The sequence below is a fragment of the Suncus etruscus genome, chromosome 9 (genome assembly GCF_024139225.1).
Source record: "Suncus etruscus isolate mSunEtr1 chromosome 9, mSunEtr1.pri.cur, whole genome shotgun sequence".
Classification (NCBI taxonomy): Eukaryota; Metazoa; Chordata; class Mammalia; order Eulipotyphla; family Soricidae; genus Suncus; species Suncus etruscus.
Genome location: NC_064856.1, coordinates 49827218 through 49841725, shown reverse-complemented (window position 1 = coordinate 49841725; position 14508 = coordinate 49827218). Strand labels below are relative to the sequence as shown.

General features: G+C 39.9%; 1 protein-coding gene across 2 annotated transcripts in view; it reads right to left on the bottom strand.

Annotated features, from left to right (window-relative positions):
* Nucleotides 1-14508, bottom strand: part of C2CD3 (C2 domain containing 3 centriole elongation regulator) — a 132161-nt gene that overhangs the window by 99483 nt on the left and 18170 nt on the right. For both annotated transcript variants that reach the window (XM_049780242.1, XM_049780243.1), the window contains exons 6-8: nt 8221-8353; nt 5539-5664; nt 1863-2010 (exon numbers count right to left, since the gene is read on the bottom strand). In XM_049780242.1, the coding sequence (XP_049636199.1) occupies nt 1863-2010; nt 5539-5664; nt 8221-8353 (407 nt within the window). The remainder of the gene's footprint in view (nt 1-1862; nt 2011-5538; nt 5665-8220; nt 8354-14508) is intronic.

The following is a 14508-nucleotide window of genomic DNA, read 5'->3' as shown; positions in this document are numbered from 1 at the left end:
TGAATGACCAGGATTCAACCCTTAGCATCCTTTATGGTCCCCCAAGTTCACCAGTATGATCTTTGAGCACAGAGCCAGGAGCAAACCCTTCCCAGGCACCAAAAAAAAAAAAAAAACAAAAAAAAAACAAAAAAAAAAACACCTGAAGAAAAAAAAAAAAGAGATTAGAGATGTTTCTAAGTATATATTTGTATTAAATGTTACTTAGAAAAGCTCTAAGAAAGCCATAGATATAAATTTTAACTATGGGTATTGGACTCAGGTAAATGTGAATTTTGTTTTTTTTTTGTTTTGTTTTGTTTTGTTTTTGGGCCACACCTGGCTGTGCTCAGGGGTTACTCCTGGCTGTCTGCTCAGAAATAGCTCCTGGCAGGCACGGGGGACCATATGGGACATGGGGATTCGAACCAACCACCTTTGGTCCTGGATCGACTCCTTGCAAGGCAAACGCCGCTATGCTATCCTCCGGGCCCTAAATGTGAATTTTGACTCCTGGCTCTAATATTTACGATGTATGTGTAGTATGTATTTAACAACATACTAATTTTATTAGTTCTCTCTGCTCATTGTGAAATTAGAAAATAAATTCCTCTTCAGGTTTTTTTTTTTTTTTTTTTTTTTTGGTTTTTGGGCCACACCCGGCGGTGCTCAGGGGTTACACCTGGCTGTCTGCTCAGAAATAGCTCCTGGCAGGCACGGGGGACCATATGGGACACCAGGATTTGAACCAACCACCTTAGGTCCTGGATCAGCTGCTTGCAAGGCAAATGCCGCTGTGCTATCTCTCCAGGCCCTCCTCTTCAGGTTTTAATAGAAATAAATTAGAGGGCCAGAAAGATAGCATGGAGGTAGGACATTTGCCTTGCATGCAGAAGGATGGTGGTTCGAATCCCAGCATCCCATATGGTCCCCCCGAGCCTGCCACGAGCAACTTCTGAGCACAGAGCCAGGAGTAACCCCTGAATTTTGGGTGTGACCCAAAATCCAAAAAAAAAAAAAAAAAAAAAAAGAAAGAAATTAGATAAGGTATATAAAATACACTTTTCCTCCCTTCCTAAAAGAGATCATTTGTGATCAATTTTATTTGATAAACATTAAAATAATTCCCAAAATACTGGGGCTAGAACAAAAGTACAGCAGGTAGGGTGCTTGCCTTATATGCAGCCAACCTGGGTTTGATCTCTGGAATCCCATATGGTCCACTGAGCACTGGCAGAAGTAATTCCTGAGTGCAGAGCCAGTAGAATCCCCTGAACAATGGTAGGTGTGGGTCATCAAGCAAAAAAAATCCACAATATTTCATTCAAACATAGTTTACACATTAAGATTTCTTCAGAAGGGAAAATAAGGGTTTGATAAGTAATATTAGTTGTTACTGAATACATTGATTTTCCACACAAATGTTTTTAAGTTATTTATGTTTTTAATAAGCTTAAAGAGGGGCCTGGAGAGATAGCACAGCGGCGTTTGCCTTGCAAGCAGCCGATCCAGGACCGAAGGTGGTTGGTTCGAATCCCGGTGTCCCATATGGTCCCCCGTGCCTGCCAGGAGCTATTTCTGAGCAGACAGCCAGGAGTAACCCCTGAGCAACGCTGGGTGTGGCCCAAACACCAAAAAAAAAAAAAAAAAAAAAAAAAGAAAGAAAGCTTGAAGAGAAGAAACTGAATAAGCTTAAGGAATGGAGGGGAAGCAGAGCTTGGTAAACATATTCAGACATCCTTTAACCCCAGTAAAGATCCTGAGCAACTCATCTGCAGACTCTATTTAATACTCGTTTTCTGGTTCCTAAAGATTCAAGATTCAGATTCCGGATTCAAGATTCAAGATTCTAGATTCCTAAAGATTCAGATTCGAGGACTTACAGGTACTGTGTAAAATAAGTTCTCTAGGAGACTTTGGTCATATTGAGGGTCATTGAGTTCACTGCTGCAGTATATTTCACTCCCAGGAGATGGGGAATCTGGAGGAGAGCCGAGTCCATTCCAGATATTACCTTGGCATAATTCCACACTGCAGGAAAAAGAAAAACAAGGCAGAAAGACTTTAAAAGTAAAGTTTCTGCTGAGCTAGTCTTTCTTCAGTGAGAAATTTCTAGAGTACTAAACATGGAGGAAGTTAGGTTAAAAAGAAGACTCAGGGGTCGGAGCAGTGAGTGGCACAAGTATTAAGGCTTCTGTCTTGCCCGAACTAGCCTAGGACGGACCACAGTTTGATTCCCTGGCATCACATATGATCCCCCCAAGCCAGGAGCAATTTCTGAGCGCATAGCCAGGAGTAACCCCTCTTGAGGTGTGGCCCAAAAACCAAAAATAAAAAAAAGAAAAAAGACTCACATGGAACAGAAGACTAATATATTTTTTTTTTTTTTTGGTTTTTGGGTCACACCCTGCAGCGCTCAGGGGTTATTCCTGGCTCCATGCTCAGAAATTGCTCCTGGCAGGCACAGGGGACCATATGGGACACGGGGATTTGAACTGATGACCTTCTGCATGAAAGGCAAACGCCTTACCTCCATGCTATCTCTCCGGCCCCTGAGAAGACTAATATTTTAAAATTTTTTCCTATCTACTCCTGAGATATTACTACTAACAAACAAATACACTAACAATGATTGTGATATCATTCATTAATTCAACAAATATTTTACCAGGTACCTATTATGTGCATGGTGCCAAGTCTTGAATGGTACAGAGGATGGCTAAACTAATTTGCTCCTTCTTGAGCTGCTTATGGTCTGACTGAAATTGAAAAAAGGTAAACAACTATAATTCACTAAGTCAAATGTTTTATGTTGTTTTGGTGAAGAATGATTAATTCATAAACATTTCTTCTTGATTTATTTAATCTGGTTTGCTAAGATTTTTGAGGTTTTTACATTTTTTTGTGCACCAGGAAAGTAGGCCTCTAAATTTCTTATGATATCCTTGTCTGCTTTTAGTATCAGGAAAGCTATTTTTGGAAAATTTTGAGGTTGAGTTACTTAAAATTTTAGGGGCCGGAGAGATAGCATGGAGGTAAAGCATTTGCGTTTCATGTAGGAGGTCATCGGTTCGAATCCCGACGTCCCATATGGTCCCCTGAACCTGCCAGGAGCAATTTCTGAGCCTGGAGCCAGGAATAACCCCTGAGCACTGCCGGGTGTGACCCAAAAACCACAAAAAAATTTTTTTTTGATAGAATTCAGCAGTGCAACCTCTGATACTGAACTTTGCTTAGCATAGGACTAAGTTCTCCTACAGAAAATTTAGAAATAGGGAAGTGTGGTGACCTAGGTATAGTTTAGTTATAGAATACCAATCTTATCAGCATGAAGCCAAGAATTGGTTCCCTGGGTTGCCCAACAAGTCATTAGTATTAATGGCACTACTCTGTAATATCCAGTATCACAGTGAAGTGTGTAATATCCAGGGCACCACAACCAGGTGTGTGTGAGCACTGCAACTAAATTGTGATAAGACCACAAATAAGGGGCCGGCATGATGGTGCTAGAGGTAAGGTGTCTACCTTGCCAGCGCTAGCCTAGGACTGACTGCGGTTTGATCCCCTGGTGTCCCACATGGTCCCCCAAACCAGGAACGACTTCTGAGTGCATAGTCAGGAGTAACCCCTGAGCGTCACCCCTCCCCCCCAAAAAAAAGACCACAAACAATATCAAAAAAGGGCCCAAATACTGTAACCAAGGGTATGTAATCACTAATGATCACAATAAAAACAATAAAAACAAAGGTAAAGATAGGGAAAAAAAAACAAATACATTTTCAGAAGTACATAAAGCAAGGAAGTGTCATTAGCTATTCAGCATCCCTTGAAAATTTCAAATGAATTTTGAAACAGCTGGTCAATTTCTACCAACCTACCTAGAATTCTGTTAGGGATTACAGTGATTCATGAGCATGTATTTTTTTCCCATTACATTTTTTTTTTTTGCTGTTTGGGCCACACCTGGCGGTGCTCAGGGGCTACTCCTGGCTCAGTGCTCAGATATTACTCTTGGCAGGCTCAGGGGACCAAATGGAATACCAAGGATTGAACCAGGGCTACCTGCAAATGCCCTACCCACTGTACTTTTGTCCTGGCTCTTCATTGATTTCTTTATTAGAATTTATTTTAACAATATTTTTGTTTGTTTGTTTTTTGAGCCACATTTAGCAGCACTCAGGGGTTACTCCTGGCTCTTCGCTCAGAAATTACTCCTGGCAGGCTTGGGGGACCATATGGGATGCTGGGATCGAACCCGGGTCTGTCTGGATCAGCCGAATGCAAGGCAAATGCCCTATAGCTGTGCTATCACTCCAGCCTCTTTAACAATGTTTTGAGGTGTTTAGAATTCTTATTTTGTAATTGATTTGTTGAACATATTCCTAATTATTTTTATTCTTATCAATGCTATTATAAAAGGAATTGTTTTCTTAACCTCACTTTTGGATTGTTTATTACATATATAAACTATAATTGATTTTTTATTTTGATCTTATGTACTCATTTTGTTAGATACATTTGTTGTAATCTTTTAATAGATTCTGTAAAATATTTTACAGACCAAATCATGTCAGTCTGTGACTGCTATTTTACTTTTACTTACCAATTTGGAAATCTATTTTCCTTTCCTGTTTAAAAGACAGATCCTGACTTTCTACTTCCATCTGTTAAAAAAAAAATCTATGCTCATTTTTATTATAGTATGCTAACACAGGTTTTGTGGAAAAAATCTTGAGAGATATATAGAAAGGTGGGCTCAGGAATGTGGCTTAGTGGCAATGCACATGCCTTGAATGCACGCTGAATTTTACTGCGAGTTCAACAGAAAAACAAAAGAATGAAAAGGTGGGTTGGAGACAATTCTGTAAACAAAACTAAAAATAAAAAAACATTGGGTGTATGTAATGAGTAACCAAGGGAATGGCTTGGCTATTATAAGAAAGTGCTGCTAAGGAAGAATTTGTTAACAGTATGTATGAAGGATAGGAGAGAGAATTTAAAACAAAGAAAGCTATTAAAATATTTTTAAACTGTTTATGGGCCACACTAGATGATGGCTCAGGGGTTGCTCTTGGCTCTGTGTTCAGAAATCACACCTGGCTAGCTCTGGGGACTATCTGGGGTACTTCCAAGGCAAGTGCTCTACCCCCTGTACTATCTCTCTAGCCTCCAGTTAAAAATTCTTTCTTTTTTTTTTTATTTGAACACCTTGATTACATACATGATTGTGTTTGGGTTTCAGTCATGTAAAGAACACCACCCATCACCAGTGCAACATTCCTATCACCAATGTCCCAAATCTCCCTCCTCCCCACCCGACCCCCACCTGTACTCTAAACAGGTTCTCCATTTCCCTCATACATTTTCAATATTAGGACAGTTCAAAATGTAGTTATTTCTCTAACTAAACTCATCCCTCTTTGTGGTGAGCTTCCTGAGGTGAGCTGGAACTTCCAGCTCTTTTCTCTTTTGTGTCTGAAAATTATTATTGCAAGAATGTCTTCCATTTTTCTTAAAACCCATAGATGAGTGAGACCATTCTCAGTTAAAAATTCTTACCTGTCTAATAGTAGCTGTATGGCTCCAGTCTCAGTTTTTGTATCATGTTTCCAAAATGCATTATCAGATGGAGGAAGATGTTCTTCAGTGTAGTCTCTAAGTTGATTCTCAGGTAAGGCTTTGATTCTAAAGTGTAGAAAAATATTTTCTTAGTGTTAGAATATGAAAAAGATCTAAATCATAAATTAAGTGAAGGGTTAGTGAAGGGATGGTTTTTTTTTTTTTTTTTTTTTTAACACAGAAAATTTGACATTTTAGATTCAACTACATTAATATACATACACGGTTTGTTATACATATATACAGTTTCCTGCATTAGAGTCTCATTATATGTCTATGAGAATGGGAGAGAGAATATCCTTAATTTACACATGAAAACATTTGGTTCAGAGAGAGCAAAGAATTTAGTCATTGACATATTTAGCAAGTACCAGCAATTTTGGAAGGTGGGAGAAGGTGGTCTAGAGCTCAAACATTCTTTTTGTTTTTTGTTTTTGGGTCACACCCAGCAACACTCAGGGCTAACTCCTGGCTCTACTACGCTCAGAAATTGTTCCTGGCAGGCTCGGGGGACCATATGGGATGCCGGGATTCGAACCACTGCCCTTCTGCATCTAAGGCAAATGCTTTACTGCTGTGCTATCTCTCTGACCCCTCAAACCTACTTTTTAAAAAATTTTATTTTTAATATCTTTATTTAAGCATCATGGTTACAAACATGTTTGTAGTTGGTCTTCAGTCATAAAAAGTGCACTCTCCTTCACCAGTGCAACATTCCTACCACCAATGTCTACCAATCTTCTCCTCCCCCACGCCCTGCCTGTATTCTAGACAGGCACTGTATATCTCCCATTCACTACCATTATCATGATAGTTGTTGGTGTAGTTATTTCTCTAAATGTACTTACCAATCTTTGTGGTAAGCTTCATATCATGAGATGGTCCTTCCAGCCCTCAACTCTATCTCTGGGTATTATTACCATACTGTCTTTTATTTTTAAATCCCACAGATGAGACTATTCTGCGACTATCTCTCTCCCTGTCTCTTTCACTCAGTATAATAGTTTCCATGTCCATCCATGTATAGAAAAAGTTCAGGACTTCATTTTTCCTGATGACTGCATAATATTCCATTATGTATCTGTGCCAGTTTCTTTAGTCATTCATCTGTTGTTGGGCATCTGGCTTGTTTCCAGATACTGGCTATTGTAAATAGAGCTGCAATGAACATAGGCATGCAGAGGGCATTTCTGTATTGTATTTTTGTGTTAATAGGGTATATATATCCCTAGGAGTGGTATTGCTGAATCATATAGGAGCTCAATTTCCAGTTTTTATGAGGTAAGACTGAACTAGATGACATTCCCAACAGCAGTGAATAAGAGATTTTTCTCCACACATCTATGCCAGCAATGGTTGTTCTTGTTCTTTGTGATGAGTGCCAGTCTCTGTGGCATGAGATAGTATCTCATTATTGTTTTGATTTGCATTTCCCTGATGATTAGTGATGTGGAGCATTTTTTCTTGTGCCTTTGGGCCATCTGTATCTCTTCTTTGAGGCAATGTCTGTTCATTTCATCTCCCCATTTTTGATGGGGTTAGATTTTTTTTTTTTGGTTAAGTTCTGTCAGTATCTTGTATATCATATAATGGGTATTGGATGAATAGTTTCTCCATTCCATGGGTGGCCTTTGTATGGTAGTCAAAGTTTCCTTTGAAGTGCAGAAGCTTCTCAGCTTAATATAGTCCTATCTGTTCATTTCCCCTTTGACTTGTTTGGATAGTGGTGTTTCCTCCTTGAAGATGCCTTTGGTCTCAAAGTCATGGAGTGTTTTACCTATGTGTTCTCCTATATACCTTATGGTTCCAGGTCTGATATCAAGGTCTTTAATCCATTTGTATTTGACCTTTGTGCATGGTATTAGATGAAGGTCTGAGTTTGCTTTTTAGCTCAAGCCTACTTCTGGTGGTGCTAAAGGGTCACCAGAGTTACACTTGGCAGTATTTGTGGAACAATGGAGGGGGCATGAGATTCAACAATTGATTCACATCCCTAGGCTCCAGTATTAGACGGAGTGTCTAAGCACCTAATTTAGACTTCTTTTCCATCACTTTAAGAATTATCTCACAAGATTTGGTTCTATAGAGATATTCTAAAGAGGGTAGGCTGCTTGCCTTGTATGTAACGGACCTTAGTTCGATCGCCATATGATCCTCCAAGCCTGTTAATATGGTCCCAAAATGAAACAAAAATGACACAAGAGAAAAAAATTTTTGTTGTAGCTATGTACGTTGACTAGACCAATATGAGCATTTATTTATATATATGTATACATATGACATTATTATGTGTATAACCTAAAACTACAAGGTTATATGCTAACTATATCTCAATTGGGCTGAGAGACAGCACAGTGGTAGGGCATTTGCCTTGCATGCAGTGAACCTGGGAAGGACTGGGGGTTCAATTCCTGGAATCCCATATGGTCCCTAAGCATGCCAGAAGCAATTTCTGAGCACAGAGCCAGGAATAAGTCCTGAGCGCAGCCGCTGGGTGTGGCCCCGAAACAAAAACAAAACAAAAAGTGCCAAATATTTTCAAGTAATTCCCTAAATTTGATAAAAAATATGAATAACTATAAAAAATAAACTATTAGAATCTATGTTTATTCTGTAACTTACTGTGTTGATGCTGTAAGATATTCTTTCTTTATAGAAGGATCAACTTCATCTAAAAGCATACTAGTTTCAGGAGTTGATTTCATTGTAGAAATCACCATGGCATTACGCAGTTTATTTCCTTGTTCTAACAAAGCTGAAAAGGGAAAAAACAATATAGCAAATTTAAAATGCAACAGAAAATAACTTCTAATATTTTGCAACTTTCCTTCATTACAGGACTTACTAGTAACAGTATATTATAATGACTTGTCTTCCCCACTTTATAAGAATTCCTTGAGATACTTTACAATAAATGTTTACATTTTTTAGCAATAAATTAAACATTAAATATTTAGAGCAATGGTTCTCAAATAGTGGAGCGCGACCCCCCCCAGGGAGGATGCGAGGCTCCATAAAGGGGGGCGCGTTTGACCTCAGCAAACACTGTCATAACAAGCTAAGCCCCGTGTTTATGCCTCTGTATGTCTCTGGAGCTCAGAGTTGTTGTGTCCTGCTTCAAACCTGGTTTCGAAAAGCTATGCACTGCAAAATGTGCCCATTGTAGCCATTAATCCAGATGTCACCACTGATTAAAAAATCAGCTCAAATTATTTTACATATTTTTGTTTTGCAGGTTAAATAAAGTTTTTTTTTTTAATAAAGATAGTATTTACAGTTGTGTGGGGGCGCAAAAAATGTTTTCTTTATCTTAGGGAGGCAGGACAGAAAATAATTGAGAAGCACTGATTTAGAGCAACTGACCTCCTTATGGGAATTATATGTACACTTTGACCCTTCTAATTGGTGTTTATATTTAATGTTAGTAATGTCTATATGCCATTTTCTATTTATTTGGGTGGGAGGTTAGGGGACAAATTTTTTTTTTTGGTTTTTGGGCCACACCCGGCGTTGTTCAGGGGTTACTCCTGGCTGTCTGCTCAGAAATAGCTCCTGGCAGGCAGGCACGGGGGACCATATGGGACACTGGGATTCGAACCAATCACCTTTGGTCCTGGATCGGCTGCTTGCAAGGCAAACGCCGCTGTGCTATCTCTCCGGGCCCATTAGGGGGCAATTTTGAGTCATATTTGGCCAAGTTTAGAAATTACTCTTGCTTCTATGCCCATGGGCTGTGTAGTGCTAAGACTTAACCAGGGGTAATTGCACATAAAGCAAACATCTTAACACCTGTGTTTTCTCTCCAACCTATATATTGACATACACACATACATAGATATATATTTGTTTGTATTTTTCTGGGGCAGTGGGACCATAACTGGCTGTGCATAAGAATTTACATCCTGGCTCTGCATTCAAGAATCAGTTTTTTTTTTTTTTTGGCCACACCTGGCTGCACTCAAGGGTTACTTCTGTCTCTGAGCTCAGAAATTGCTCTTGGCAGGCTCGGGGGACCAGATGGGATGCCGATGCTGGGAATTGAACCCAGGTCAGTCCAGATTCAGCTGCGTGCAAGGCAAACACCCTACTATTGTGCTCTCTCTCCACCCCAGGAATCACTTCTAGCAGACTATATGGGATGCCTGGGATCAAATCTGGGTAGGCTGCAAGCAAGCAAAGAAGCAAGGCAAGCTGTATTACTTCTCCAGCTCCAAATATTATTTTTAACCCAGAAACCATATTGAAGTAAAAAATGTCATTAGATTTTGGGTCCATAACTCCCATTTTTTAGGGACTGTTCTTGGCTCAGTGTTCATTGTTGCATGTAATAGTACTTAGTACATGCAGAGCCAGGGATGAAAACTGAAAACCGGGCCTCTTACATATAAAGCAAGCTCTTACTACTCTGGGTGTTATCTCCCTGGTCCCTTAATGTTATTCACATTTGAGGGGGGGAGGGGTTTGGGGCCACTCCCCATGATGCTCAGGGTTACACCTGGTTCTGCTCTCAGGAATTACTCCTGAGGTGCTCAGGGGACCATATATAATGATATATAATGATATAATGACTTTGGTCACCTACCTGTAAGGCAAGCACCCTACCTTCTTTTTTTTGGAGGGGGGTTCACACCCGGCGGTGCTCAGGGGTTACTCCTGGCTGTCTGCTCAGAAATAGCTCCTGGCAGGCACGGGGGACCATATGGGACACCGGGATTCGAACCAACCACCTTTGGTCCTGGATCGGCTGCTTGCAAGGCAAACGCCGCTGTGCTATCTCTCCGGGCCCGCACCCTACCTTCTGTACTATCTCTCTAGTCCCTAATGTCATTCTTATCAAGAAACATTAAAATCTTATACCTGCTAAATTTTTAGAAGCCAGAGTGAAAAATCAATCCTAAATTTACACTTTTGTGGATAAAGAAAAGGAAGTATTTAGTACTTCCATGACTTGTCTAAGATCACATAGCAAATTAAGAGGAAGGTCAGATAAAATCTTCCAATTTTCTACTAAGTAAAAATTACCCTATATTCCACAATGTAGTAACAATTATAGCAAGTAACAGTTACTGCTCATTTACCATGTGCTAGACACTACTCTAAATAGATTTATCAAGTAGATCTATTAATATTAAACCCTCCCAATAATACTCTAATATAGGATGAATTTCTTCATTTCCCAGCTATTAAAACTTAAAGCAGGGACCAGAGAGATAGCATGGAGGTAAGGCATTTGTCTTTCATGCAGAAGGTTGGTGGCTCAAATCCCGGCATCCCACACGGTCCCCTGAGCCTGCCAGGAGTGATTTCTGAGCGTAGAGCCAGGAGTAACCCCTGAGCACAGCTGGGTGTGATCCAAAAACAAAAAACAAAAAAACAAAAAAAACAAAAAAACAAAAAAAAACTTAAAGCAGAGAGGATAATTATAACTAGTTCAAGTCATGGCTGGATTTCTTGTACAATCAGGATAACTCCACATCATGGATTTTAAACTACAATACTACATATAACCTCACTTTAGTTTTTAGAATTCTTTTTTGAAAGTTTAGGATCAATGGCATTATTCAAAGAAATACTAAAAATGATCATTATTCTTGAGGTTCTATATTTGCTTAAATAATATGAGACCAAGTATTTATCTCGTAGAAAGTATCAGAATTAAAGGAAAAATACCTTGTTAATATATGACATTTGTTAATATAAAGGGATCAAAACAGGCTATAAAAACTAGGGGCTGGTGTGACAGCACATTGAAGTAGGGCAGGTAGTGCATTTGCTTGCCTTGTACATAGCTGAGCCGGGCTCGATCCACAGCACCCCAAGTAGTCCTGCAAGCCTGCCAGGATTGATTCCTGAGTGTAGAGTCAGGAGTGATTTCTGAGGACAGAGCCATTAGTAACCCCCAAGCACTTGCCACATGTGGCCCAAAAACCAAAAATCAAAACAAACAAACAAAAACACCTGAAATACCCTATGTTCAAGGAGTCACGTGAGAATACAAGTAATCGCAAAGAAACGAGATCATACATGTGATAGACAACTCTTTATTTATTTAGTTTCTGGGTCATATCCAGCAGCATTCAGGGGTTACTCCTGGCTCTGTGCTCAAAAATCACTCCTGCAGGCTCAAGGACTATTTGGGATCCTGGAGTTAGAAGCTGGGTCGGTCACATGCAAGACAAATGTCCTCCCCAATGTGCTATTGCTCTGGCCCGTTTTTATTTTTTTGAGGCCACACCTACCAGAGCTCAGGGCTTATTTCAGGGTGTGTGTTCAGGTATTACTCTTGTGCTCAAAACATGCTAAACACTGGGAAGAATACAAATTCTGGTTTTTGACCCAATTCCCTGTTCTCTATACCATACCTCCATCCTTTAGAAGCAGGGTATGTGGTTATTACTTTATAAATACTAGTTGGTTATTTGAATTAGCTTTGAACCCCATTTTCTTGCCCTAAATAGGGCCAGAAAGCTATTGAGGCTTATGTATTTGCCAAATCCCTCCCACCTATTGCCTCAGCTCTAGACCTACTAAAGAGGCTCACTTAATCTTTGTCCTCCAGAATCTTGTAGTTGGAAGAGACATTTAAAGATCTGAGCCAACTGTCAATATTTAGTGTAGTCTATATTGTTCCATCAAAAGATTATTAGTTCATGCCTATTTCTAGTGATGAAGAATGATGGTAGAATTTATTGCCTACTAAGGCAGCTCTTTCTCTCTTTGCACAGGTCAAGCCACAATCTGTCTTGTGTACCTTTAAACATTTCAATTCGTCTTACTTGAAGTTCACATTGGTAGCCTCTTGGTTTGGCCTGGCATATTTAGTTTCAAATAGCTGGCCAACACACTCTTTTTTTTTTGGGTCACACCCGGCAGCACTCAGGGATTACTCCAGGCTCTATGCTCAGAAATTGCTCTTGGCAAGCTCGGGGACCCTATGGGATGCCGGGATTCGAACCAATGACCTTCTGCATGAAAGACAAATGCCTTACCTCCAAGCTATCTCTCTGACCCCAGGAATAAGATTCTTAAATCAGGAATTTTTAGCTTTTAAAATTTAAACCTGTGCCCCTTGCACTTAGATATTTTGTAGGCATTGAGCAATTTATCAGTGAATTTTTCAAAGTCTGGAACCTAGGTATACACAAATATTCTAGGTGTGATTTGGAATATAATTTTCTTTCTTGTTAACATAGTCTTAAATTTTATTAAAGTTTAAAATTAATAGATTAAAATGAAAGTTTTAGCAGTTGAATACATCTGACCCAGGTTTTATGCCTGGTAGCCCATATGGTTCTCAGAGCCCACCAGAAGTAATCCCTGAGCTAAACCAGGAGTAAGTGTATAGCATGGCTAGGCATGGCCGCAAAAATGTGGAAAACCCCCGCCCCAAAATCTTTAAGTTAAATTGTAGAGTAAATTTTATACAATAGATCATAAGACATCATGAAAAAAGGAAAATATAAACAATGTTTTCTTCATTGAAAAAAATTCTTTGTATAGAAGGTAAGGCAATTTGCCTTTTATGCAGAAAGTTGTTTTGGGTTCAGTGACCCTGATACTATATCCCTGAACCCTGTAAGAATGATCCCTGAGCACAGGGTCTGGGATATGCCTAGAGCACAACCAACTGTTAACAGTAAAATAAATATATACGTAAATGGAAGGCCAGAGAGAGTATAGTGAATAGGGTGCTTTCCTTGCACATGCCAACATGGGTTTAATATCTGGCACTACATAAGGTTCTCTGAGGCTAGCCAGGAGTGATCTCTGAGTACAGACAGAACTAGGCTTCAATCCTGAGCACAGTGATGAGCTTCACAACAAACACAATATCCTTACTAATGTATATTATGTAACTGAATAGTTACTTAAAAGACTTTCTTTCTTTCTTTTCTTTCTTTCTTTCCTTTCTTTCTTTCTTTCTTTCTTTCTTTCTTTCTTTCTTTCTCTCTCTCTCTCTCTCTCTCTCTCTCTCTCTCTCTCTCTCTCTCTCTCTCTCTCTCTCTCTCTCTCTCTCTCTCTCTCTCTCTCTCTCTCTCTCTCTCTCTCTCTCTCCTTTCTTTCTTTTTTTTGATTTATGGGTCACACCTGGCACCACTCAGGGGTTACTCCTGGCTCTACACTCACAAATCGCTCCTGGCAGGCTCAGGGGACCAGCCAGAATTCAAACCACCGACCTTCTGCATGAAAGGCAAATGCCTTACCTCTATGCTATCTCTCCGGCCGCAAATATCTTTTTTTTTTTCGGGCCACACCCGTTTGATGCTCAGGGGTTACTCCTGGCTAAGCGCTCAGAAATTGCCCCTGGCTTGGGGGGGGGGACGATCATATGGGACACCGGGGATCTAACCGCAATCCTTCCTTGGCTAGCGCTTGCAAGGCAGACACCTTACCTCTAGCGCCACCTCGCCGGCCCCTTTAAAAGACTTTCTAATGATGTTGTAGAGATTCTACTTTGGAAATTTTGCTTGTGAGGATAAACACAATATGGCTGAGTTATTAATCACAGGAAGACACTTCAAGTGCATCCATAATACAACTCTAATATGAGGAAGTTAATTTCAGATTCTACTTGCTGTTTTTATTTGTTGCTGTTTTTCTATGGGGTGGGGGGACTATAACTGGGCCATACCTTCTGTACTGTCTATTCAGCTCCTTTATTTGCTTCTTTTTGTTTATTTTTGGGTGACACCTGGCAGTACACAGGGGCTACTCCTAGCTTTGTGCTCAGGGATCACTGCTGATGGTGTTGGAGGACTATATGGGATTTTGAGGATCAAAGATGGATTGGCTGTGTGCAAGAAAATGCCCTACGACTGCTCCAGGCCTTCCACACAACCCTTATTTGCTTCTTAATTTCATAATTTCACAGTCTAATCCTTTACATAGGTAAACTGACTCCTTTCTATT